Source organism: Lycium barbarum, chromosome 6, assembly GCF_019175385.1.
Source record: "Lycium barbarum isolate Lr01 chromosome 6, ASM1917538v2, whole genome shotgun sequence".
Classification (NCBI taxonomy): domain Eukaryota; kingdom Viridiplantae; phylum Streptophyta; class Magnoliopsida; order Solanales; family Solanaceae; genus Lycium; species Lycium barbarum.
The window spans coordinates 131,692,764-131,719,854 of record NC_083342.1 but is presented as its reverse complement, the minus strand read 5'-3'; the positions used below and the strand labels follow the sequence as shown (position 1 = coordinate 131,719,854).

At 35.1% G+C, this 27,091-nt stretch overlaps 2 protein-coding genes and 1 long non-coding RNA gene across 3 annotated transcripts; all 3 read left to right on the top strand.

Moving 5' to 3' along the window:
* The first annotated feature begins 675 nt into the window (after window positions 1–675).
* On the top strand, window positions 676–4,748 carry LOC132599055 (abscisic acid 8'-hydroxylase 4). Its single transcript, XM_060312278.1, has 9 exons — window positions 676–1,171; window positions 1,266–1,590; window positions 1,767–1,916; window positions 2,007–2,255; window positions 2,765–2,854; window positions 2,947–3,025; window positions 3,320–3,426; window positions 3,541–3,659; window positions 4,209–4,748. Exons 1-9 carry the CDS (start codon window positions 963–965, stop codon window positions 4,339–4,341), a joined length of 1,461 nt encoding a protein of 486 aa, XP_060168261.1. The 5' UTR covers window positions 676–962; the 3' UTR covers window positions 4,342–4,748.
* A 9,448-nt stretch (window positions 4,749–14,196) lies between these two features.
* On the top strand, window positions 14,197–16,546 carry LOC132599054 (uncharacterized). Its single transcript, XR_009566756.1, has 2 exons — window positions 14,197–14,669; window positions 15,700–16,546. It is a non-coding gene; the product is annotated as an uncharacterized LOC132599054 (long non-coding RNA).
* Window positions 16,547–17,183: 637 nt separating this feature from the next.
* LOC132599053 (ceramide synthase LOH2) lies at window positions 17,184–26,919 on the top strand. The gene is made up of 6 exons (XM_060312276.1): window positions 17,184–17,637; window positions 20,852–21,060; window positions 23,382–23,537; window positions 25,329–25,514; window positions 25,601–25,779; window positions 26,622–26,919. The coding sequence occupies exons 1-6, from the start codon at window positions 17,521–17,523 to the stop codon at window positions 26,639–26,641; spliced, it is 867 nt and encodes a 288-aa protein (XP_060168259.1). The 5' UTR covers window positions 17,184–17,520; the 3' UTR covers window positions 26,642–26,919.
* The last annotated feature ends 172 nt before the right edge of the window (window positions 26,920–27,091 follow it).

The window sequence follows — 27,091 nt, the reverse complement described above, 5'->3', positions numbered from 1 at the left end:
CAAACAGTGTTGAATTCTCAAAGGCTGCTTGTAGGAAGTGAATCTTCACAAGTGTTTGAGTGGTACACTAGGCTAGGGGTAGTCTAGGTGTATTAGTGGCTTGGCTAGAGATAGTCAAGAGTTCCTTGCAGTAGGGGTACTGTAAGGGTGAAGGGATTATGTGAGTTAATTCCTAGATTGCAAGATTTGTTATCTGAAGTTGCTCGGTGTAGTGGAGTTAAAATCCTACGTGGTAGGTCGTGGTTTTTAATCCCTTAAGCAAGGAGTTTTCGACAGTAATTTCTTGTGTTATCTACTCACTGCACTGCATCAGGAAACTGGTAAACAACTAGGTCTCTCATATATTGTTTGGTGGATGCATAGCATTTTAACAAGCGTACTATAAGATCTATATATTAGTATGTATTTACCACCCAAGGTGCATATAACCAGTATGAACGAGAATTTTCTTCCGCTTGAATGAGCCTCTTGATATCACCATTTCTTCTCGTATTACCTTGAAAGCATGAACCACATATGAAAAAGTGGAAATTGAATAAAAACAAAAGATCACATGCACAATTATGAGAACAAAACGAAAATAGTTACCTCTAAAAGGAGAGGAGCTCAACAATATAAGTTAAGCAGACAGAATTCAGCTATTGGTGTGATTTTTGTCTTGTTTCAAACGATAGGTCCACTTCATCAGATGACATATTGATATTGCAAATGTGGTCCAATTCTCTCGATCTACCTTGGATATGTATGAATCTATTATATGGCATATCATGATTCAGTAATAACCGCTCTTACCCAACATTCGCAAACCTTCCTCCCTATATATCTTCGTCTCTATATCCCTCTTCTTCCTATATATAGGGACAACTCTTTCTCAACCTTTCTCATGAGTTAAATAATCCATTGAAGCAATAGAAATAAATATTATATAAGAGCAGAGCACTATACTTGACTTCTCCACTCGGATGGAGAATATTTGTTGTTCCATCCTTTACTTTCTTCTCTTTCTTATAGCTCTTCGCTTATACTATCATATTTCATCAAAGAAACTAAAACGGAAAAACTTACGAAAATTAAAGCTGCCTCCTGGTTCAATGGGCTGGCCGTACGTGGGGAAAACACTCCAACTGTACTCTCAAGACCCAAATGTCTTCTTTGCTAACAAACAAAAAAGGTTCGCTTAATTCAAATAAAAGAATATTCATCAGTTGATTAAAAACATACTGAACTAACCATATACTCATTCTATTTCAAATATTTGTTTACAGGTATGGCGATGTATTCAAAACACGCATTCTTGGGTACCCTTGTGTTATGTTAGCTAGTCCTGAAGCTGCCAGATTCGTGCTGGTAACTTACGCTCACTTGTTCAAACCAACGTACCCTAAGAGCAAAGAGAGGTTGATTGGCCCTTCTGCTTTGTTCTTTCACCAAGGAAACTACCATTCTCGACTAAGGAAGCTGGTTCAGAGCTCGTTATCTCCTGAAGCTCTTCGTAAACTAGTTAGTGATATCGAGGCCTTGGCCGTTTCTTCCTTGGAGTCATGGGCGGAAAATAACCAAGTCATCAATACATTCCGTGTGATGAAGAAGGTTTGTTACTAGCTAGTAACTCGTGCTACTTGTCAAATGTGAAACCATCGCATCTAAAAAGCTTAAACTGTTAAAGAGCATACGCTTTAAATTACTTAATCATATCTTCAGATGGGCTCACCACAAGATTATAATCAATAGAAGTCTAACACGTGAATCTCATGGACATGTTACAGTTCTCCTTTGAAGTAGGTATTCTTACTATATTTGGTCAGCTGGATGCTAAGTACAAAGAGGAGCTCAACAAAAACTATTCCATAGTAGAAAAAGGCTATAATTCTTTCCCTACGAACTTACCCGGAACTGCTTATTACAAAGCTATGGTGGTAAGTAAAGCTTCTATAATTCATTTCCTACGAACATAGCTGAAACTGCTTATAAAAGCTTTATGCTGAACTTGTCTGTTATTGTCAAAGGCGAGGAGGAAGCTTAATCAGATTCTCAGTGAAATAATATGTGAAAGGAAGGAGAAAAAAACAGTAGAGAAAGATCTCTTGTGTCATCTGTTGAATTACAAAGATGAGAAAAGACAGACTTTAACAGAAGATCAAATTGCTGACAATATCATCGGGGTACTCTTCGCAGCCCAGGACACAACAGCTAGTGCTCTAACATGGATTCTCAAGTACCTCCATGATGACCAGAAACTTTTAGAAGCTGTCAAGGTATTGTCTGTAGATTCCTCTTGGTTCCTACCTAGTTTTGTTCTTTCTATCTATTGATCAGTTAAACTTCTACACAATGAAAAGATGTTTTGCACTATCGAACACTATAACAAAATATGCTTTTAGCGGCAATTAATTTGCGGCAATAACTCAATTGCCGCTAATTATATTCTAGAATCAATTATTACCGGCAATACCATACTTTAGCCCTAACAATAAATGCCGCTAAAGGCTTTAGCGACCTTGGATCTAATGGCGTTAACCAATTGCTGGTAAATGTTATTGCCGCTAAAAGGAAAATATATTGCCACTAAAAGCCTCTTTTGAGTTGGCCTACTATAATAGGCTAAAAATGTACTTTAGTGTTAAAAGAATTTACACTATCAGTGTACATATGGTAAATCCCTTTCTATTTTCCATCTACATTAGTACTTCTAGCATGTATTATTGCGAGTCCCCGCAGGTGATCTATGATCCCAGATTTTAAAAAATATTCCTTTCAAGTGCAGGCAGAACAAAGAACAATTTATGAATCAAATGAAGGAGGAAAGAACCCGTTGAGATGGGCTCAAACAAGAAATATGTCACTAACTTACAGGGTAATCTTTTCTTCTTAGAATATATTATAATTATACTCACAGCTTCAGGAAAAGAAAATCCCTCACATCAGCTAGGAAAACTTCAATTGCAGGTCATTTTAGAGAGCTTAAGGATGTCTAGCGTTATATCTTTCACCTATAGAGAAGCTGTGGTTGATGTACAATACGACGGTAAGGCAGTAATTATTAATTATAGGTTACTGGAGATATATATATACAGATGGACACACATCTATAAACTCAGCACTCCCATAGGAATGCTCCGATTATCTATTTTACATGGACTCGACTATTATGTATCCAATATTAGTATGTGTGAGTATTTAGTATAGATATTTGTAGTTTGTTTACTACCCTTCCGTCATTTTATATATGAGGGTTTGATTGGACATGAAAATGTATATAACATAGCAAAAGTAGGCGTTACTTCGTTTGCCATGAGTAGTAAACATATCTTTAATGCAGGTTACTTGATTCCAAAAGGTTGGAAGGTCATGCCACTATTTAGAAACATTCATCACAATCCAGAATTTTTTGCCGACCCTCGAACTTTTGATGCTTCCAGATTTGAGGTATGTGGTGATGGATTACTAGCAAAGTGCGTTTCAATTATCCACCTGTCTAAAACTTTAAAAAATGAAAATTTGGTTTACCCAATTTTTTTATGTGGTGCCTGATGGATGCAGGTTGCTCCCAAGCCCAATACCTACATGCCATTTGGCAATGGTGCCCATGCTTGTCCAGGAAATGAACTTGCCAAACTGGAGATGCTGATTCTAATTCATCATTTGGTTACCAAATTTAGGTACGATAATGACATCATATTTGCTTCTAGATTCATAACTGCATATTATTTTGAGACCAGAATTTTTAACTTTTTAACAAAATCCATCGTATATTGATATTTAACAACAATAATAATAAAGAAAAACTGCAACAAAAGCAGATCCAAAAGTTTAAAGCAGCAGGTGGGGCATACCATAGCATCATACTTGTTTGTAATAATGGGTACAAACTTAGTGTATGGTCTTTTTAATACTCCGTATTATTTTTTATACAATGAGAGGTGATGCGCTTGTGTTCAAGTGTTGTAGAAATGCATCCACCTAACTCCCAACCACATAATTCTAACAAAAATCTAGTAAAAAGAAAAGGATGAGTTTAAAGAAGTTTCTTTGTAGTTCGAGCTCCCCTTATATTTATGTGATGCCACGAGATTCTTTAAAATTTCTATTTTACCTGCACGACCTCCGACAAAATTCGGTTTCCTCCAAATGTAGCTACTAGAAGCACGTTAATATCTCTGTGTTCTAACTTCATTTGAAATTTGTTGTCATGACTTTAATTATTGCAGGTGGGAAGTCGTAGCTTCCAAAGGAGCAGTACAGTATAGCCCATTCCCCATACCTCAGCATGGACTTCCATCTAGGTTCTGGAAGGAACAAGACAGATCCCTAGAAAACAAGATGCCTCCTGATAAAAACTAATACTAGCAAGTTAAACTCATCCCAGCAACTTTTTTCTTTCCTGGGGTCCATTTTGTTCCCTTTGACGAAATTGTAATAGTATATAACTATTAGTATGTAAAGTCACCACATTTGCTAACAAAGAAAGTCGTATCTTTTCTTCTTCTGGGTAAATTGTAACATAATGTATTCCAGGGTTATTACTAGCTCCCTTTGACGAAATTGTAATAGTATATAATTATTAGTATGTAAAGTCACCACATTTGCTAACAAAGAAAGTCGTATCTTTTCTTCTTCTGGGTAAATTGTAACATAATGTATTCCAGGGTTATTACTAGCTCCCTTTGACGAAATTGTAATAGTATATAATTATTAGTATGTAAAGTCACCACATTTGCTAACAAAGAAAGTCGTATCTTTTCTTCTTCTGGGTAAATTGTAACATAATGTATTCCAGGGTTATTACTAGCTCTGTACTATAAGTCTATAACAACAATTACACCTCAGTCCCAAAGTTGCAGTTGGTTATATGAATTTTCACAGACCATATTTCTCCATTTAGATTCATCTTAAGCAAATATTATATAAAATAAAATAAAAATGAAAAGCACTAGATGTTCTCTATATTGGCATAAAAATCTCTGAGAGAGCTAAAGACTCCTAGAAAGCATAGGACCTATAGTAAACGCACTAACAAGACTAAAACATGTTCCAGCTGATTGGTATCACCTACATATATATTTTTTTTCTACCACTGTGCTCTATCTTACGCTAAGTCTGTGTGGATCCTAGCTCTATATATTATAATGTTGGTGAAAGATGTGATTCATATAAGTTGGAAAAGTACCACCACAAAAGAAATGATGCTGAATGGAACATTTCTGAGTGCATGGCATTACAGCACATATATTTACTTCACGTGGGAGTCAGCATCACGGCCCTCAGAAGGTCCAAGTGTCCCAGCTCTGCTTGAGTGGCTGCAGAAAAGGAAATGTCTTGATCTAACGGGAAATCCCAAGAGTGGAAATAAGCACTTATGACTAGGATGAAGGGTCCCATTAGACATGTCACTTCAAAAATCGCCATCATTTGTATAGTGATCCTGAAACTACAATGGTTTAGTCGGCTACACTAGTGGGATTTTTCTGGACTGAATGGAAGCAATTGCTATGAGGTAAGTAGCAAAATGGAGGTCACATGGACATTTAGGGCAAAGAATTACCTTGTTTTCTAGCCCCCGCACTCTTATTCTGGAACGTTCCAACAGGAATGCACCTCAACAACAGATCTGGATGGTTCTGACCTGTATATACACACCAAAGTTACCTAATAAAAACAAAAGGTAACACCAATTACAATAGAACCACAATAGCCGTAAATCAGTTGAAAGAAATAGAACAAAAAGGCATCATAAGCATTACATGAATAGAATACGTAATACATCACAGCATGTGAAAACAACATGAAGACTGCAAATAATTTTGAGTGTTTAAGGATTTGATTTTAACCTCAGAGTGTTTCAGGACACAATTCTAATTAGCCAATTTTTGTATGAATCTGTCGACAACAAATTGCATATCTGATGTAAGTGAAGTTCTTCATACAGGAATAAGCTTCAGCTTGGAAAGAGTAAATTTCAAAGATAGATCTTCAGTCAGCTCGATTTATCACCTCGATAACCTCAAGGGCAGGAAAAAAGGCTTGTCAGTGTATTGCAAGCAATATATGGACTATGATTATTTTTTTTCGTAGGAGTGTAACTTAAAGCTGACCAAGATTGTCCACAAGGTTGCATAACTGCAAGCATGAGGTTAAATGTTATTATAATCTCTGTTTTGTGAAGGCATATATGTCGAGTAGCATAAATCAAACTGGTGCTCTCTTTTCTGAATTAGGAGAACCAGAGTCTTAAACATTGTGAGGATGAAAGACTAATAACAGATCAATAGGCTTTCTGACCAAAGAAAAAAGGGGCATGATTGGTGTGGCAACATGTAGGAAATGAGAACATACTTAATTCACATAAAATTTTGCCAACATAAGCATAAATAACATATTAATTACGTTAAACAAAACGAATGACTTCTATTTTTGGAGACTATATATATGAACACTTTTTGGTCCTTTGCGCCTAGTGGTTAGGACATCGTTTCCTTAAATTCTAATTTACTTTACATTTTTGTGAAGGTAAGGTAAGAATTGATGGCAATGGTTTCGATCAAAATGACTTATGAGAGAAGACCACGTTTTGCAGGACTGGAAGTTGTCAGTTTTACTAACAGCAATGCAGTTTTGGTACATCTTCTTAAATAGCATGTACTTACTATACATCAGGCTTCTGTTAAGACACATTAGAATTGGAACTTTTATTTGGATGAAGATCTTATCAAATTTCGAGACAGTTTTTAGGCCACAGCTCTGTGGACTGCGGTACAACTGTTATCAGCTTAGCCAAAAGGCCCAAAACGACAAATTTTCAACAGACTGAATGGGTCCTTGAATTATTTCATATAACATCAGAATGTTTTGGTAAAAAACAATGGCTATCCGCAAAAAGATTTCACGAAAAACTCACTCAACCTCTTCCATCGGTGACAATATGCTACTGCAATAAAGCAATTTACAGCATAAAGTTTAGGAAATCCATAGCGATAATTAGAGGACACACGTCTTGCTTCAGAAATTATACAAAGGATATGCTTATTCAAGAAAATTAGGGCCCTTGGAAGGCTAAAAGTAGATCCATCAACCAAGCCATATGTTTCCACTTTCCATAGCAACTAGGCTGTCATTTCATGAGGATGATGCTCACCGTACCTACTCAATCACTAGGACAAAACAATTACCAATAGACTGCTTAGAAATTCAAAAATATAAAGCAAACCATAATTGATGTAATCCAATTATGGAGACAGTGTTGCTACAGCTATTGCAGGCCCTCTATGCTTCAAGCACTACATGTAAAAATCAAGAAACTAAGGAGCTGTCCAAGCATGAGCTTTCACTAGCTTGAGTCAACAAAAATGTCAAACATTTGCGACCTTTGAATCATCAATTCTGAACGATCATTCAGGGAATAACTAATACAGGAAACTCATCAACAAGTCCTTACTTGTTAACTTGTTATTGTTTCCAATACTAACAAGTCAAGTAATCCTCCACATGTCTAAGTACCAATTTCAGATATTTAAACAAATATTAGATATCCAGTTTGCACAAATTAGGATTAATGGCTTAGTGTTCTGTGTGCTGCATGTATTGACCATGCACAGGGATTTTGCATTTTGCAGCGTAGGAAATACGACTGGTTCATTGTAGTAATCTTAGTAAAGACTATCAGAATGTGAAAGCCCTTCTCGGAGTTGCTCTCCTAAAAAACACAGATGCTTGATCATTGAGGTGACCAGACATTGCATTACTATTGATTCAAGAAGTAGGAAGTGAATAACATTCCAGTTAACGGTATCCTAGAAGCTACAGATACATTTTCTCACATTCTGATATTGGCTCTATGGAAAATTGCCTGTTCGTTACAGCATTACACAATTAACGTGAAGCCTGAAGTGCATTCAACAATAGGCTTCCCCTGAAAGATACAGATGATAGATTTGAAGTTAGAAAATTCCTGAAATTGACTAGTGCAGATCTCCCATCAATATCTATGTGGCCACTGAAAAATTAGTTAGCCATTCTGAACCAATTTAACATATCTGTTTTAGCATCAAACACCTCCAAGGGACAAGAACCTAAAAGGTAGGTTCCAAGCTAAAGGCATCATCGTAAAGGCGCTAAGCAAAATTTCCTTCCTCCAGCCCTATCTGAAAAAAGAAAGATTGCCATATCCCAAGAAGATAAGAGAACACTTGCATTAAATCAAAGTTATTCACTCGTACGGGCTTAATAAAATAAGTATAACTCCGTTCGTTCATCATACATGACTTATCATCTACTAGCATTCTTAACAAGATCAGTAACTAGTACACCAAACCATAAGTATATAGTAGTATATGAAAACAAGTGTCTGGAGATAAAACAATCTTCTAATGTTTTATACTTCATAATGTTCAGAAGTTCCTAATTGACTGATTACTCCTCGTTTCTAAAACCTATTTAACTCATCTTATCTACAGTTAACCATAGTCTGTCGCATTACCTAGCACGACTACACAAATTATAGAAAAATCAAGCATCGTTATCCATCAACGTCCATGAACAAAAGCCTGACGTAAATATCAACACGCATGTAAGAAGGAAAATACATTAAAGTCCTTATTGCTCGACTAAAAGCTAAAATTCGATGAAACATGAAATAGTTTTATATATTTAATAGACGTTATACATTGCTGAGAAAAGTTCGACAATATTGTTGAAGATCGAAAATTGTTAGTAGAAGTTAGGAAAACCTGTAACCGATGAAACAAATCTTATAGAAAAGTGCGTGTAAATCGATCTAATTGTTGCCCAGATTTCCCATAGAAATATATGACGGACGATTTTAGAAATTTTTCGAGGGAATGCAAACTGAAAGGCAAATAGCCTTTTGAACGAATTCTTTTTTCTTTTCTGTTTTCTTTTCTTACTCGTGTCTAGGAATATTGAGGCAAAAAGACTTTTCAAGTCTCGAATTTTTTTATTTTATGTTTCACACGAATTTAGCGTATAGGTGGTCCATTGGGGTCTAGATTTTCTCCTTTGGTCAATTTTTTTGATAAAAAATACTCCGTTTTGGATCCAGAACCATGTGTCATTGTTTAATTGATTGTTTTGCCATGTTAGCACGTGTGAATACGCACATCTTATTTTGTAGATTATTGAGCAAAATGTGACAGTTTTAATAGAGGTCCGACGTTCAAACGGCAACAGGTTTAATCTAAAGATGATAGATGAAATATTAGGAAAAATTTAAGGTGTCCCTGTGTCTAAATCGGAGACATCGCACCGCAATACATTCCTCACCGCAAGTAAGAAGACTCTAGAAAAACTATTGATCTCCCGAATAACTCTCATCTTCATCTTCCCGGATTGCAGAGAAGAATCCGAACTGAGAACATTTATAAAATAAAAAATAAAAATAAAAAAGTATGCATAATTTACTTCTGCATTTGAAATATTTTCCAAATTGATCGGAATAAAATGTTGGATACTCAATCTAAGCCTATCAATCGGGCCGGTTCAGGCCCGGCCCGCCTAACCCTGCCCACAATCGGCCGGGCCCCGAACCGGTTAAGAGGGTGGTGGGCTGGGCTAGTGAAAAAAATTAGGGGGCTGGGCTGGACATGTCATGTAGCCTGGTAGACCGACCCACCAACAGGCCCGGGTTCTAGCCCACCGGGGCACCGGCCAGGCCAGGCCCACTTCGAATCACCGGCCCGGCCCACTTCGAATTAATTTTAAAAAAAAAATAGACATTTTTTGAAAAATGATTACATATATATGACAACATTAATTAATACATATCAAATGTTTACTTCCATAATTGATTCTAGTATACGAGAATCAATTCTATATTAGAACCATGCTTTCCATTTTCTTGCATAGTTCTAAAATTTTGGAAGCTAATTAAATAAGTCACTCAAATTAGCTATTTTATAGGGAGATGATTCCAACTTTAACTGTTAAAATCCCTTTATTCTCTAAATTACTATGTAACTAATTAAAACTTAATAGTATTCAATTAATCATTATATATACCTGACAATATTTTTAGAGGTATTCTATTTACTAATGTATTACAATATACATTGTATAATTTAATTATATTATATTATATTGAGGTATAATATTATATATACATAGTATAATTCATTTTTAGAGGCACACTGATGTACTCTATACATAGTAGAATTTAACATAGATTATAATTGTATAATGTTATATATACCTGATATAATATTATTATTTTTAGAAATACTATGTATATTGATTTAACCTTTTGTGACCTTTTGATTGGAAAATATTTTTCAGTTGAAAAAATACCATGTATATTTGTGATTGAGATTTATGAAAAACACCAAAAACGACTTGTATATCTTGTTTGGATATTTATGACTTTGTGTATGTCTTGTATATGTTATATTTGTGTATATCTTGTATATGTAGATTGTATATTCATGTATATCTTGTATATGTTGTTGGAATGAAGATTCCCAACGGCTATTCTAAGCAAGAATAGCCATTAGGCAAATGGCCAACCCCGAAAATGACATCATTTTTAAAAAAATTTAATTCATTTAAATATAAGTGTCAAATATTATAAAAAGTTGAGAGTGTGATACAAGATTACATCGATAATTTAAAATAAAATTTCGAACTTAAATTGATAACACTTCAAATTCCAAACATGCAAACTTGAACAACTTACATTGCAAATCAAATCAAAACAAACAAACTAACATTGCAAAATGAAAACATAGAAACTTGAAATTTGAAACTTGAAACTTGAGTCTTGAAACTTGAACCTTGAAAGCTCAAAATTCAAATTCGAACGAAGAGTTGCATATGCATTTGGGTGTTTCTGACCCAAGTGACGAACTAAAGTATCGAGGTCCATATTCCGGTCCGGACCTATGGTTCATAGTTCGTAGACGAATTTCTACATCGAATCGTATCTTCTTCTAATTTATCATAATACCTCCACACTAATGCACTCTTTAAGCTAGAGGAGGAGGATTGTCATTATCTATTAAATTTAAATTTTGAAATTTGAACTCTTGGAAGTTGGAAGAGAGAGAGAGAGAGATTTGGATGAGCAGGAACTTGATGGTTAAAATAAAATTGGCAACAACTAGATTTTAAAGTATCGAACTTAATAAATTTTAGTATTAAATTTTTTTTTTTAAAAAAATAATTAAAACCCAACCCAGCCCCTTAATTAAAACCGGGTCAGGCCCACTTAGCCCACTAAGTACCCCTACCCGGGTACGGGGCTGGGCCGGGCACCCTTTTTCCTCCTCAAATCTGGCCCCCAACCCGGCTCATTAACGTATGGTCCGGCCCAGCCCGGAACAAGCCCCATGTGACCCAAATTTCCATGGCCCGGCCCGGCCCAATCGAGAGGTTTGAGTCTCAATCTCAATCCAATAGAAAATATATGTCGTTCAACAACCAAAAAAAAAAAAACAAATTCTAAAGTACTCATCTGTCTTCATTCGATCTGCTAATTAATAGTCCCAATTTGGTACTGTGTGTTTCTGTTCTACCACCAAAGATTATGTAGCTACGAATATTAATTTGATGGATTTTCAGAAGAGTATTGATATAGTACAGTTAATTAACATTGGGTGGTACCACCATTCGATATTACATTAAAACCTTAAAGCACGTGTTTGTCACATACCAAGTAGCAACCAATATGCGAGGTTGGTAGAAGTCCATAGTTTAATCATTACTAGTGGCTAATTCCACGCTTCGTGCGGTTGTAAGGTACTATATTATTATATCTATGAAATGATCAATATCTTATACTATTTCGGTGAGAAAGAAAATCCTCACAACCAACACACAATTGAGTTGATTCATATACTAATTCATACATTTAGGTTATTTAAAGCATATATTTCTCTGTAATATATAGTTAATTATACAATTTCAATGAAGCTTGTTTAAGTATACCTAATTAATAATAATTCAAGGTGTATTAAAAATAATAAGGTAAATTTAAACTAAGATACATAAATTTCATCTTATAACAATTACTCCCTAATTAACATACCTTTATTGTACATTGAGAAAATGCAATTTTGTATAGATGAATTTAAATTTTTGATTAGTATAAGTCTTCATAGGCAATAGAGTAGGGTTGATATTCGGAGAAATACCAGATCTATTCAAATTTCTCAATATTTCTTAAAGCCAACAAAATATGCATTGAATAATTTTGTCCTCCTTGTTATCAAACTATCCATTTAAAATAAGATTCGAAACGTAACAAAATGAGTTTTATCGACGAAATTATACAAACACAATTTTCAAGATTTCTCATTGAAACTATCTCAAACTCCTAAATTAGACACAAATAAGCTTAATTTTTTGCTCAATCAACTAATTCTATATAGAGAGGTGCCACATCATCTCCTTATTGCCTAACTTTATATTATATATAGATTAGTTTTTCTTTTCCTATTCTAATTTCAGACGTCGACTTGTGTAATTCTATTTCTGTGATCCAAGCTCTAAAGTGTAAATAAAGTACAGACATCCTCCTCTAAAGAAAAATAAATAAATAAGTAGAGACGTGCCAGTTTGTGTTTGTGTTTCCAAGGAGATCCTCCAGGTGAGTGAAGTGGAAGCAAAAAGCTAACTTAAGGTTTAAGAATAACCGATTGATGTGTTCAATAATTTTTTTAAAACAAAATCAGTGTCCCTTCACACTTTTGCCGCATAAATTAACACGGATGAAAGTGTCACTGTTACTATTTGTCATTTGGCCAAGGCTTATGAGTTATGACATCTATTACATTCAAATATTGAATTAGTAATTTATTCAAAAGATAAGACATAAACAAATATAGTTTCATTTTATCGTGGATGCATCTCCGATCATCTCAAGTTATGTAAATTAGTATGCATATTTACCTAGAATTGTCTAATCATGTATTCAAGAAAATCAATTCAAACAATAAATATTTCGAGTTCAATTTTTTACTGGCTTAGCTTGGTCATAGCTGCCTGAGTATTTTTATTAGCATGCTGCGTATGTGATTTTTCTTAAAACATATAGGATTTGGGAGGTAAATTAAGCACAAAATGGGTGATCTAACCTCAAACGAAATTTAAATGAAGATCACGAGAGATTATAGATTGACATTCATGAGAGACAAAAAAAAAAAAAGGTTAAAGCAATTTATTATCATATGACTAAGCTTTACTTCATCCGGTTTATAATAAGTGTCCGCTTAACCTTTTTGTTTTGATTCAAAATAAGTGTTCACTTACATTTTAATTTTTCAAATTTACTCTTATTAAGTGCTAAGTAACTAGATCTCAATGGTCAAGTTAATAGTGATAATTTAGAATAGTTTAGTCAAAATTTCTATTTTCTTCTAGGAATTTATAGTGTTTTCTCAAGGGGTGTGCCAAAGGGTAAGTGAACACTTATTTTGAATCGGAGGGAGTAATGAGTAAAATTAACAGATACAATAAAAAAATACATGCAATACTCCATTCGTTTCAATTTATGTGAACCTATTTGATTGGGCACAGAGTTTAAGAAAGAAGAAAAGAATTTTAAATTATGGTGTTAAATGAATCACATATATTTGGTGCGACTATAAATCACAAGGCGGCTCAAATTTTTGGGGCCCCCATTTTTTATGAAATTTTATGGCTATTTGTTTCAAAAATTATTGTGACTTATAATATTTTTATATAGTTTCTAACTATGTAAACTGTTTTTCAAAAAACTTAAAGATTGTAGGTCTGAATTCACGATAAAAATAAAGAAGTTTGACTCTTGAAATCAGAATTGTGTAACATAAATTGAGACGGAGGGAGTAAAAAAATTATAACAAAAAAGAGAAGAGATTTTTTCAGTCACGTGATTGATTTGTTATATTGTCAGTTGATTTTTTTTTTTTTAGAATCAATTGTTAACAACTTTGCGTTGTTTTTTATGATTATAAAACAACAATTTATGACGTCGTATCTAAAAAAGTTAAAAAAATAGACTTTAAGTAAAAGAATTTATGATGGTCTTTCCTTTTTAGGAAAAATAATAATCAGAGCCTCTATATGAAGTTTAGCTTTAGGCCCCAATCTTGTTAAGACGACCTTGATAAAAATAAATTATTTTTAAATAAAGAAATTGATCATTCTTCTTTACATATATTAATATAAAAAAAATTAATTCACATAAATTAAAACGGATGAGGTATAACTTTTAGTTTTAGCTTAAACAAGAAAAAGTTGAAAGGTGGTGGAGGGTCATCATTAAACATTGAGGTATTAGTACGTATTCAAGATGATGATAATCATAACACAAGGGAACCACTAATAAATAATTTAGTTGAAAGCACCATAATAATACTCCTAAAACTCACCCCGCCATTCACAAGATCTCCACCATCGCCCCTTCTTTCCTATTTCGTTACTATCCTCAAATCCGGTTCTCTCCAACCCGGAAGTCCGACCCGTATTGGAACTTGGCATTGTGGTGGGCGAATTCTTGTTTAATTCGTAACCGATTTAAATAGATGTTGTTCTCATTTCGAAATTGAGAGTTGTAGTCATCTATTATGGACTCGATTTGGGCGAACAGTGCTAGCCCTAGTGCTTCTCATTTGCTCTATGCCATCTATTTCGCTTTTGGTTTCGTCCTTGTCAGATTATTCCTTGACAGATTCATCTTTCGTGTAAGCTTTCTTTTTTTCTTGACAACTTCTTGTGGTGATAACTGATGTTTATTTTTGGTTTGGAAAATGTACCTCTTTAAATGCTTCTAGCGAGCCTTGTTTTATTGGCTCTTTAATTATTTAATTTGAGTGTTGTGTACTCAATCTTGGTTTGACTCGTGTAATGAAAACATGGGTCAAGATTCTCATTAACTACTGTATTGGATTGCCTAAAAAGAGCTAAGGTAAAATGGACGTCACATACATTCAACCAAGAAAAACGAATGTCCCGTTCCCTTAATCTCCTTATAATAGATCCTAGATTGTTGTTAATTGATTGAATAACTTAATAACAATATGGACATGTATTTAATCTCCTGATATGTTTGTCTGGGCGAAGCTATTTGTAGGACATCCTGATGGAAAAAAAATTTAGGTTTAATTAAGATTGAATTATATTGGATTTTGTGATTTTTGTGATTTTTTTGAGGTTCTGGTGCAATTTGTATGAGCCAGCATTAACTTTCTCAATGATTAGTTATTGGCCTTGTAAACCTAGACACAATTTGTAAACATTCACCTTGTAACCTTGTTGGGATAGTAACTGTTGATGGATTACAAACCACATTGTAAAGAAAGGAAGGTAAGTTTATTTATTTCAATGAATTTTAAACGACTGAACTGAATTGGGGTTTCTTTGATTACAGTTCTTGAACTTTCATTACCATTAAGTAGTTAAATATAATAGAAATTAAAGAATCAATTCGAATCCACCCAGACTAATAGATGAAATTTATCTTCTTAAGCCAGCTTTATTAGAATTTGAGCTGTTAGACTTCGTAATTGACTGCTACAACAACACTTTTAAGATTTTATAAAAAAAACTTTAGGCGAAGGCGATGCATAATCATTGAAATTGATGTGAAACTCCTGTGATGTTGCCATCCTATCATATCGTAAATGGTAATTTGGTGCAATGGCCAGTGATCTCACATATGAAATATGTTTATTGTTTCACGTTGCATCGTCGTTTTTCTATTATGCAAGGCAGCGGGGAGATTGACGATGATGTCACACATCGTATTGGGGCAGGGTGGATGAAATGGAGGCTTGCTTCCGGAGTGCTATGTGACAAGAAGGTGCCACCACAACTTAAGGGAAAGTTCTACAATAATAATACTCCTAAAACTCACCCCGCCATTCACAAGATCTCCACCATCGCCCCTTCTTTCCTATTTCGTTACTATCCTCAAATCCGGTTCTCTCCAACCCGGAAGTCCGACCCGTATTGGAACTTGGCATTGTGGTGGGCGAATTCTTGTTTAATTCGTAACCGATTTAGATAGATGTTGTTCTCATTTCGAAATTGAGAGTTGTAGTCATCTATTATGGACTCGATTTGGGCGAACAGTGCTAGCCCTAGTGCTTCTCATTTGCTCTATGCCATCTATTTCGCTTTTGGTTTCGTCCTTGTCAGATTATTCCTTGACAGATTCATCTTTCGTGTAAGCTTTCTTTTTTTCTTGACAACTTCTTGTGGTGATAACTGATGTTTATTTTTGGTTTGGAAAATGTACCTCTTTAAATGCTTCTAGCGAGCCTTGTTTTATTGGCTCTTTAATTATTTAATTTGAGTGTTGTGTACTCAATCTTGGTTTGACTCGTGTAATGAAAACATGGGTCAAGATTCTCATTAACTACTGTATTGGATTGCCTAAAAAGAGCTAAGGTAAAATGGACGTCACATACATTCAACCAAGAAAAACGAATGTCCCGTTCCCTTAATCTCCTTATAATAGATCCTAGATTGTTGTTAATTGATTGAATAACTTAATAACAATATGGACATGTATTTAATCTCCTGATATGTTTGTCTGGGCGAAGCTATTTGTAGGACATCCTGATGGAAAAAAAATTTAGGTTTAATTAAGATTGAATTATATTGGATTTTGTGATTTTTGTGATTTTTTTGAGGTTCTGGTGCAATTTGTATGAGCCAGCATTAACTTTCTCAATGATTAGTTATTGGCCTTGTAAACCTAGACACAATTTGTAAACATTCACCTTGTAACCTTGTTGGGATAGTAACTGTTGATGGATTACAAACCACATTGTAAAGAAAGGAAGGTAAGTTTATTTATTTCAATGAATTTTAAACGACTGAACTGAATTGGGGTTTCTTTGATTACAGTTCTTGAACTTTCATTACCATTAAGTAGTTAAATATAATAGAAATTAAAGAATCAATTCGAATCCACCCAGACTAATAGATGAAATTTATCTTCTTAAGCCAGCTTTATTAGAATTTGAGCTGTTAGACTTCGTAATTGACTGCTACAACAACACTTTTAAGATTTTATAAAAAAAACTTTAGGCGAAGGCGATGCATAATCATTGAAATTGATGTGAAACTCCTGTGATGTTGCCATCCTATCATATCGTAAATGGTAATTTGGTGCAATGGCCAGTGATCTCACATATGAAATATGTTTATTGTTTCACGTTGCATCGTCGTTTTTCTATTATGCAAGGCAGCGGGGAGATTGACGATGATGTCACACATCGTATTGGGGCAGGGTGGATGAAATGGAGGCTTGCTTCCGGAGTGCTATGTGACAAGAAGGTGCCACCACAACTTAAGGGAAAGTTCTACAATAATAATACTCCTAAAACTCACCCCGCCATTCACAAGATCTCCACCATCGCCCCTTCTTTCCTATTTCGTTACTATCCTCAAATCCGGTTCTCTCCAACCCGGAAGTCCGACCCGTATTGGAACTTGGCATTGTGGTGGGCGAATTCTTGTTTAATTCGTAACCGATTTAGATAGATGTTGTTCTCATTTCGAAATTGAGAGTTGTAGTCATCTATTATGGACTCGATTTGGGCGAACAGTGCTAGCCCTAGTGCTTCTCATTTGCTCTATGCCATCTATTTCGCTTTTGGTTTCGTCCTTGTCAGATTATTCCTTGACAGATTCATCTTTCGTGTAAGCTTTCTTTTTTTCTTGACAACTTCTTGTGGTGATAACTGATGTTTATTTTTGGTTTGGAAAATGTACCTCTTTAAATGCTTCTAGCGAGCCTTGTTTTATTGGCTCTTTAATTATTTAATTTGAGTGTTGTGTACTCAATCTTGGTTTGACTCGTGTAATGAAAACATGGGTCAAGATTCTCATTAACTACTGTATTGGATTGCCTAAAAAGAGCTAAGGTAAAATGGACGTCACATACATTCAACCAAGAAAAACGAATGTCCCGTTCCCTTAATCTCCTTATAATAGATCCTAGATTGTTGTTAATTGATTGAATAACTTAATAACAATATGGACATGTATTTAATCTCCTGATATGTTTGTCTGGGCGAAGCTATTTGTAGGACATCCTGATGGAAAAAAAATTTAGGTTTAATTAAGATTGAATTATATTGGATTTTGTGATTTTTGTGATTTTTTTGAGGTTCTGGTGCAATTTGTATGAGCCAGCATTAACTTTCTCAATGATTAGTTATTGGCCTTGTAAACCTAGACACAATTTGTAAACATTCACCTTGTAACCTTGTTGGGATAGTAACTGTTGATGGATTACAAACCACATTGTAAAGAAAGGAAGGTAAGTTTATTTATTTCAATGAATTTTAAACGACTGAACTGAATTGGGGTTTCTTTGATTACAGTTCTTGAACTTTCATTACCATTAAGTAGTTGAATATAATAGAAATTAAAGAATCAATTCGAATCCACCCAGACTAATAGATGAAATTTATCTTCTTAAGCCAGCTTTATTAGAATTTGAGCTGTTAGACTTCGTAATTGACTGCTACAACAACACTTTTAAGATTTTATAAAAAAAACTTTAGGCGAAGGCGATGCATAATCATTGAAATTGATGTGAAACTCCTGTGATGTTGCCATCCTATCATATCGTAAATGGTAATTTGGTGCAATGGCCAGTGATCTCACATATGAAATATGTTTATTGTTTCACGTTGCATCGTCGTTTTGGCTCGTGTCATCACATAGACGTTAGTTGTATTGAGCTGTGATTCGGGTTTTTAGAACTGATACTCGGTTCATAGAGGAGTGTTTTCTTGCATGTACTGCTATGTACACTATCGTGTAGTTCCAGTAAAATCTAGAATATTCTGCAGACTACCCATAGATTAATATGTTTTAGGTGAGATGTAAACTATGTTTTACTCCTCTTCTCTCTCTCGTCTCACACACAAAATATAGGAGCATATTTTGCCTGAAGAGGACCCGCTCTACTAACATCACCCCCCCCCCCCCCCCCCCCCCCAAACCAAAAAAAAAAAACCACCCAAATAAACAGAGCAAATATTCCGGGGTGTCCTATATTTGGAAATATTGAGTATCAATGGCTAATGAAATTTAAGGTTTCATCCTCTTGAATGTACCAGTGTTGTCATAGGGGAAAAGGATAGATAACCGCTAAGTCAACTGGGGTTTAAAGCCATTTGCAAGTAAAGCGTGAAGAAAAGAAAAAAGAATGAGAAAACGATAAACACAAACAACTTTATGGACAAAGAAATTCAAAAAGTACAATTGAGTAATTATAGACTCAAAAACTGTTTTAAGTTTCTCGTATAGATGCAAAAATGCAATTTTTTAATCTGCAATTCAAATTAGTTCTACAACAACAACAACAACAACATACCCAGTGGAATCCCATAATGTGGGGTTTGGGGAGGGTAAAGTGTACGCAGACCATACCCCTATCTCGGAAGACAGGGAGGCTGTTTCACAATTCAAATTAGTTCTAATTTGTTTATTTCTAATTTTCTAAATTCCTGTTCACTAACATATTTATTCATTACATTTCCTTGGCAATTATTATACCACTTTACCAAATATTTTTTATCTAGTGCCGCCATCTTTAGGCTAGGACTTATGGGTGACAAGTCACATGCCTTGGTGCCAGGACTTGTTCTTACAGTTATGGTACTCAATGGCCCCCACATAACCTGATCTATACATGACGTACATGTCTTTAGTTGAGAATACAAACAAGTCTTTGACTTAATTACAACATTATAAGATGTAACTTTGCACAACTATAATGTTGTAAAACATTCAAATGCCTGCTTCAACAATTCCACCAGCATCTGCCAGCTCGCCAATATGTAGTTTAATTGCTTTCCGATTACAATTTTAAGGGGAAAGTTGAGCTACTGTGTCAGGTATAACTATTAACTGACACTCCATATGTTAGCCTACATTACTTGTTAAATATTATTAGCCATGTCTTAATATCATGACTATTGATTAGCTTTAGTTGGTTCATAAAGTTTTATACTTTTGACATATTATGTCGTAAGTTACTTTTAACATTTAATAGTTAAATAACATTGAATTAGATTTAGAGTTAGTTATAAAATCTCCAATGTTAAGTCCTTAAAACTGATGAAAATTTTCATGTAAGATTGCATATTTTGGTGCCCCGGGAAAAATATCTGTATCCACCTGACACCCCTCCAGTTTGTGAATCATAACCGTAACTACCTTGGCAGACTAAGACCAGCATGTATCCCTCTCTAGGGTTTATTGATAGGATTGTGTCAAGTCACTCGCACTGGCCAAGGAATTTTCTATTTGCAACAATTAGACATGAATATAAATTATATATTGCATATGATAATGAAGAATACGATGAATACAGTTCCTGTGATGTATTAATTGCTTAATGCATCATCAACGTGAAATGTATTTAACTCTTTTGTGCTACCTTTGCTTGGATATGGCGATTTCCCCCTTCTGTGCAATTTTGAGAGGTGACTTTTAGCTGAATATTTGTAATATATTCAGTAAGTGGAGTGTGCTCTGTTAGGACCAGCTTGTTCCTGTGTATCAATTAAGCTTATATCTGCTCTCACCTGTTTCATGATTATTTTATGCAACATGAATTAGTTCCTTAAAAAGATAATAATATTGCCTTTTCACCCTCATTAAGAAAAATATAAGTTTAACTGCTTGAAAGTAGTCATTGTAAGGAGCTAATATTCAGTGACTGCTTTCCTGATGTTGAAGAATTCAGACGATAGAAAATTGGGGAATTTTTATAAGATTGAAGTGAATTTTCCTCGATATTTTTACATGGACTGGCAGCTATGTGACAGATTTGGTTATCATTTACTTTACTCCATCTTTCTGACATATCTATGTTCCTTGTTCACCTTGTTTCCAGAGGCTAGCCATTTTGTTGCTGCGTCTGGGAACAACCAATCTGAAGAATGATGAGGCTACAAGAGGAAAAGTTGTTAAATGCTCTGAATCCATGTGGAAATTTGCTTATTATGCCACTATTGAGTTTTGTGTGCTAAAAGTTGCTTATCATGCGCCATGGTTCCTAGATGTTAAGCAATATTTCAGGGGCTGGCCAAATCAAGATCTATCGTGAGTATCACATCCTGATTGTTCTATGACCTAGTTTATGACACATGGCAGTCAACATGTAATATCTGTATAAAACTAAAATTGGGTTTTTACTTTAAATAATTGAGCCAACAGAATTGCTGGCTATACTTTTTTTTTTTTGATTAAGCACCGGGTGTCCGAGGCTCTTTGAGCCCCGACTAATCCCAGGGGTGCACAGGCCCTCGGCAAGGAGTTTCCCGCAAGTACACCACGGGTAATTCAGGGTTTTACCCAGTCCGATGACCCTCAGAAATTGTTTGCACCCAGTGGGTTTCGAACTTGAGACCTTGAAAGGGAGCACCCCAAGGCTCAAGCCAATTGCCACCAGGCCAACCCCTGATGGTTATTTGCTGGCTATACTTAATCAATTCAAAATAGTATATTTAGTGCTAATCTGTTGCTAAGTTCATAAATTGGGATTCAATAAGCCGATGTATGTTTTATTTCTTACTCCGCATTAAGTTCCCACCATTGAGCCTCACAATGGGAGTTGCATTTCGTAAGTTTTGCAGTATCTTCTTGCCTCCTATACCAAGTGTATTGCTTTTCTGAGGATTTTGGGAAAAAGAAAAAGTAAAAAAATCTTATTTTTCCACCCTACTGTCAGAAATCTTTCCTCAAGTCCTGTGGTCTTCTTACATTTAGGAGTGTGTGGCACTGATGATTTCTCCTTTGGTGGTAATACAACACAAAAATTAGAAACCTTTTGGTTCCTAACCCATAGATGATCTTTCGAAGTTAATATAAGTATGGTTAGGGTATTTTGATCATGAATTGAAATTCTCGTCTGTCAACTTGTTCGTGTCATAATTATTTGATGCATGAAGCATCCACTCAAAATACTTCTTGTACATAGTCGATGCTGTTTTGCTTAATTGTTACCAGTGCGTATCTTGTCTAGTACTTGATAGGTTCTATTTGCAACATCCATCGGCTACATGTGTTTACTTAATTGTTACCAGTATGTATCTTGTCTAGCACTTAAGCGGTTCTACCTGCAAGCATTCAGAGGGCTATATGCTTTTTAGGAGTGGTTTAGCATTTGAGAGATTTATATATCTAGAAAATATGGAGAACTTCTAATACTTTTAATTTCTATTTGCATAGTATTGGCATGAGATGAGTTTTAATGGAGTAAGGATTCATATCGCTGACCCCAACTTGTTTGGGACTGAGACATCATTGTTATTGTGTGTGTATATATGTATATTCTAATAGAAAGCAAAATTGCGGGTAAATTCTATACACTAGGATTTGTGATCAATGGTTGTAATATATTTCAAAGGCCCTTTAACACCTTATTTTGGGGTAGAAGTATTGCAGATCCTCCTCGTCCTTCTCTTCTTCTTCTTCTTAACTCGTTGCTGCTTCTGTCTTCACCTATTTCCACTCCTTTTGTTTCATTTCCCCATGCTACAGCTGAAGTATCATTTTTCTTTACCTTGTGCGACCAGAACGTGCATCATCACCTGAGAAAATAGCACTGGATGCCTGGAGCATGTGGGCTTCCTCTCTTGTTGACATCTCCTTATATCTTTCTTTCTTCTATCGGAATGCCTTCACGATGCCAATCTCGTTCAGAATCTTCCTGAAAGTCTAATTGCCTAAGCAGCCGTTCTATTCGCTCATACTTCGCAGTAAGCATGCCATTGGCTGAGGGGAACTCACCAAACGCTGCTTCTAGTAGGATATCACCACCATTTTAGTTGAACAAATTGGAAAAAAAAAATAGGGCTTCTTAAGGTGATTATTGTCTAGGCAAGACTTCTTTTCTGATAAAACATGTATACCTTTGTTGCAGTCATTTGAATGCATTAAATTCAGTGTAGAGTGAAGTTCAACTAGAAATGCAAATCCATGTTTCTATATTTGAGAATTAAAACTCGTAATGCACCCAAAGTTTTGCTTTCTGTGAGAATCATTAGAACTGTCAGCAACATTTATTAAACTTCATACTTGCTTCACGAAAAGGGGAGCCTTGGAGTAACCGGTAAAGTTGCTGCCATGTGACCAGGAGGTCACGGGTTCAAGCCGCGGAAACAGCCTCTTGCAGAAATGCAAGGTAAGGCTGCGTACAATAGACCCTTGTGGTCCGGCCCTTCCCCGGACCCCGCGCATAGCGGGAGCTTAGTACACTGGGCTGCCCTTTATACTTGCTTCACGAACATTTATTACACTTCATACTTGCTTCACAGAAAAGGATAAGTCTTACAGGCAACTTTAATTTTTTAGGCCTCTTAATAAAAGGTTCACATGGCGGTTGATAGAATCTAACATTCTATGTTCATTTCTCATTTTAGGGTTGGAATCAAACTTATCTATATGTGCCAATGTGGGTTCTACACCTATTCCATTGCTGCCCTCCTTGTTTGGGAAACGCGACGGAAAGACTTTGCTGTAATGATGTCCCATCACATTGTCACAGTTTTTCTGATTTCATGCTCATATATTTCAAGGTACAGTTTACTTCACCAGTGGTTTACCTTTTATTTTTTAATTATCATTTTCCTCCTTTCATTATCTTTTTTTGGACGTGCACCCTATCTTAACATGAAAATAGGGACATGATTTATGTATGATGTTAGCAACACTTTTATGGTCTCTATGCCTATGGTGGGTGCAATACAAATAGGAATTTAAATGTGCTTGGAGTTTTCATATTCATTGAACCACAGAACGTAGACATTCTTCGGCATATTTCAAGAGATAACTTTTTCCTTTTATTTTCAGTTGATGGTGGGGGGAAGGGATGCTAGGTCAAAGAAGATTTTAAACTTTAAGACCTGGTTTGAGATATAGAAGAGGCTAAAAAAATTAGAATGTAAGTAGAGTATACAACATTTATTGCCAAAGGAAGAACAGTTAGATGCCCATTATGGTGATAATATTAATTTGCATATTCATAGATAAAGACATATACAATTATCAATTTAAATTGGATTCAGATCATGTAATGTGTATAAGAAATAGAAAATGTGTATTTTCATGTTTTTGTTAATTGATGTTTGCTACCTTTTTTCTTGGCTGAGATTTTCTGTGAAATGAGGATGCTCAATTGGTCCCTTTCTTCTATATTCTGATGTTTTACCACTTTGTCATAGTAGATTCATTTATGCACAAGCACTTAAACGGCTCCTGACCTTTTGGTCAAATTTGACTTAGCCAGTAGTACCATCTTTATAATCCTGCACAAGGATATTAATATGCCGTCTAGACAATAAAATAATGAAATGGTTGCTATTGAGCTAAAAAAGATAGATAAATGATTGCCCCATCTCCCCAAGTTGGTCGTGTTTGTAACTAAGTCTTGCAGATACAATTAGTACTTTTGCCTCAATGGTTGATCAGAAGGTTATTATTCTCCCATACAGAGGCGAATGTAGAATTTTTAGAACATGGGTTCACCACTAAAAAAGGAAGGAAAAAATGTGTTAAGTGGGAATTGATCCCTAGTCCTCTAGGTAAATAACTCGACCTTCAACCAAGTGCACTATTTATCCTTCTTGTAGCATAAGTTCCAGTAGATAATATTATACCAATTGGAGAAAATCTATACATAAAAAACTTAGTTTTATGAAGAGACCATGGGTTCACGTGCCCCGAACTTTCTACCTAAATTCAGCCCTGCTCCTATATACCTAAAAAAAGAGGTCCCAAATTAGTGCTGAAGTTTGTGAGTGGAATCGATAATGGTTATTCCTGAGGGTCCATTTTGAATTCATCTGACGTATTCAAGAAAATTGACCAACCTTGACGCCTATCATTTCCATATTTTTGCTTAATTTGTTGATGTCAAGAGAACTCGATAACAGATTTAGGAAACCTGGTTTTGTAATGGGTCATGCCATGCATGCCTTGGTTCCCTCTTCCGAATTATAATTTTGCTGATTTCTAATCATCATATAATCTCTTGAGACTCTTTATAGGTAAGGATTTCCCTTGAATCTATTAAGTCATTTTGTGAAGTTCGTTGTCATTAAATGAAAGAATCATTTATGTTATAATCCCTCCAGTGGAGGTAATTCTCCTAGTTGAAAACTTGCTATTCTGGAATTATCTGTCAAAAACCTTGTCAGACTTCTTGGTGTTGTTGATGAAATTTTTAACTCAGTGTAATTTCACTAACACTCGAGGAAAATAATTAGCAAATGCAATAATTTTCGGATGCTGCCTGCATATTAGAAGAATGGAGTAGTTTTTATCTGCTTCAGTTTGTGTATTAATTTGATGTGTTTTGACCTCTGTAGCTTCTTTCGGATTGGGATAGTTATTCTTGCATTACATGATGCAAGTGATGTCTTTCTTGAAGCTGCCAAAGTTTTTAAATATTCAGAGAAGGAGCTTGGAGCTAGTGTACTATTTGGTTGTTTTGCTGTCTCTTGGGTTATACTTAGGCTGATATTCTTTCCATTTTGGGTCATACGATCCTCAAGGTTGACATTATCAGACTTTCTACTCATATGATATTGTTCCCCTTTTCTGGTTTCTTCTAACTAGTCCAATGTGTTTCACTTCCCAGCTATTATCTGTGTGAGGTCTTGAAGTTGTCAGAGGCATATGATACAATGATATACTACGTCTTCAACACAATGCTCTTGACGCTACTTGTGTTCCACATTTATTGGTGGATTCTCATATGTTCAATGATCATGAGACAGTTGAAAAATAGAGGGCAAGTTGGGGAAGATATAAGATCTGGTAAGCATCTTAGCTGTCATTTTGAATTTAGCACAGGTACACTGTTGTTGATTTGTGCTGATATATATTGCTACGCCTTTTTCCTTTGTTAGTCTGTTCCAACCAAAAAATAAATAAATAAATGATTAATACTATAAGACAAGCATGAAATGAGTAATCAAAGTACTTTTCCATGCTGCAGATGTTTTCTCGTAGATGTTAAACTGATGAAGACTTGTCTCGTTTGTTTCACCTTTTTTACATGTTTATAACGAATTGAGCGGCGAAGTTTACTGAATTCTGACCTTTTTTTATTGAGTTGTGTATAGTTTTATAAACTGGCTTTGGGCCATAAATTATTATTATGAACAAATTTGTAGTAGTCATTCTTTTTCTGGATTTTTGACAGAAGCACATTCTACATTTGATGATTTTTTTTATAAGGTAAATAACTTTATTAATGTTAGGAAAATCCCCCTATAAAAGGAGGATACCAAAAATTAGAGAACCCTAGACCAAAATATGGTTCTTTAAAGGTCACCCAATCATCTACACAATCAAGAACCTGATGGTGCACCGTAGAGAAAGTAGAGATCTATGAAATCTTTTGTTGTAGTAAATTCTTTAGTAGTTGCAACACCAACACCTGCTTCCTTTTAACTGTCTGGCTCAGGTTTATCAAAGTAGTATTTTTTTTTTCATAGAAAATTAAAAAAAAAATCCTTTTAGCTTTTTTTGGTTGTATCCAAAAGGAATTCAGAGTCAACTTGTATGGTTTAAATGGTCTTTTCCAACTTTCAGCATTTGAGGTTTTCAGGATCCTTTTTGAACTGCTTGTATTGTTCTTTCCCCTTCTAATACAGATTCGGAAGATGATGACTAATTTGAAGACAACACTCAGATTCTTCAGCAGAAACGTGCTTTGGATATTGCATATGAGTTGTAGGTTCCAATAGACTTAGCTTGACATCTTCTACGTGTTATAGTCAACTATACTTTTTTTTTGGTTTGGTTATAGAAATAGAACTGGTTAGATGCGGGGATATTATCAGTTTAACTCGTCATTACATTTTTGGTGTACAAAATAATAGGTATCTCCTTGTATAATTGTTCTCTAAACAAGTATTCAAAACGATTCAAGCAAACCAGCTTCACATATAACTGCCTCGTTCTTTGTTGCTGCTAGATGTTTTGGCTTACAACTATTGAGGATATGATTAATATGTACATATGGGGAATCAGGTTTTGTAGCCCCATTGTGCAGAGGTGAACCCGTGATTTTAACTCAATGGGTTCAACCTTTAAAATTCTTATCAGTGAACTCACTCTAGTT

Excerpts from the sequence above, each read along its gene's own strand:
- LOC132599055 (XM_060312278.1), top strand. The coding sequence starts at position 963 with ATGGAGAATATTTGTTGTTCCATCCTTTACTTTCTTCTCTTTCTTATA. Across the intron at positions 3,026-3,319 it reads GGTTGATGTACAATACGACG|GTTACTTGATTCCAAAAGGT; the intron begins GTAAGGCAGTAA and ends TCTTTAATGCAG. Across the intron at positions 3,660-4,208 it reads CATTTGGTTACCAAATTTAG|GTGGGAAGTCGTAGCTTCCA; the intron begins GTACGATAATGA and ends TAATTATTGCAG.
- LOC132599053 (XM_060312276.1), top strand. The coding sequence starts at position 17,521 with ATGGACTCGATTTGGGCGAACAGTGCTAGCCCTAGTGCTTCTCATTTG. Across the intron at positions 17,638-20,851 it reads TTGACAGATTCATCTTTCGT|AGGCTAGCCATTTTGTTGCT; the intron begins GTAAGCTTTCTT and ends CCTTGTTTCCAG. Across the intron at positions 21,061-23,381 it reads TGGCCAAATCAAGATCTATC|GGTTGGAATCAAACTTATCT; the intron begins GTGAGTATCACA and ends TTCTCATTTTAG.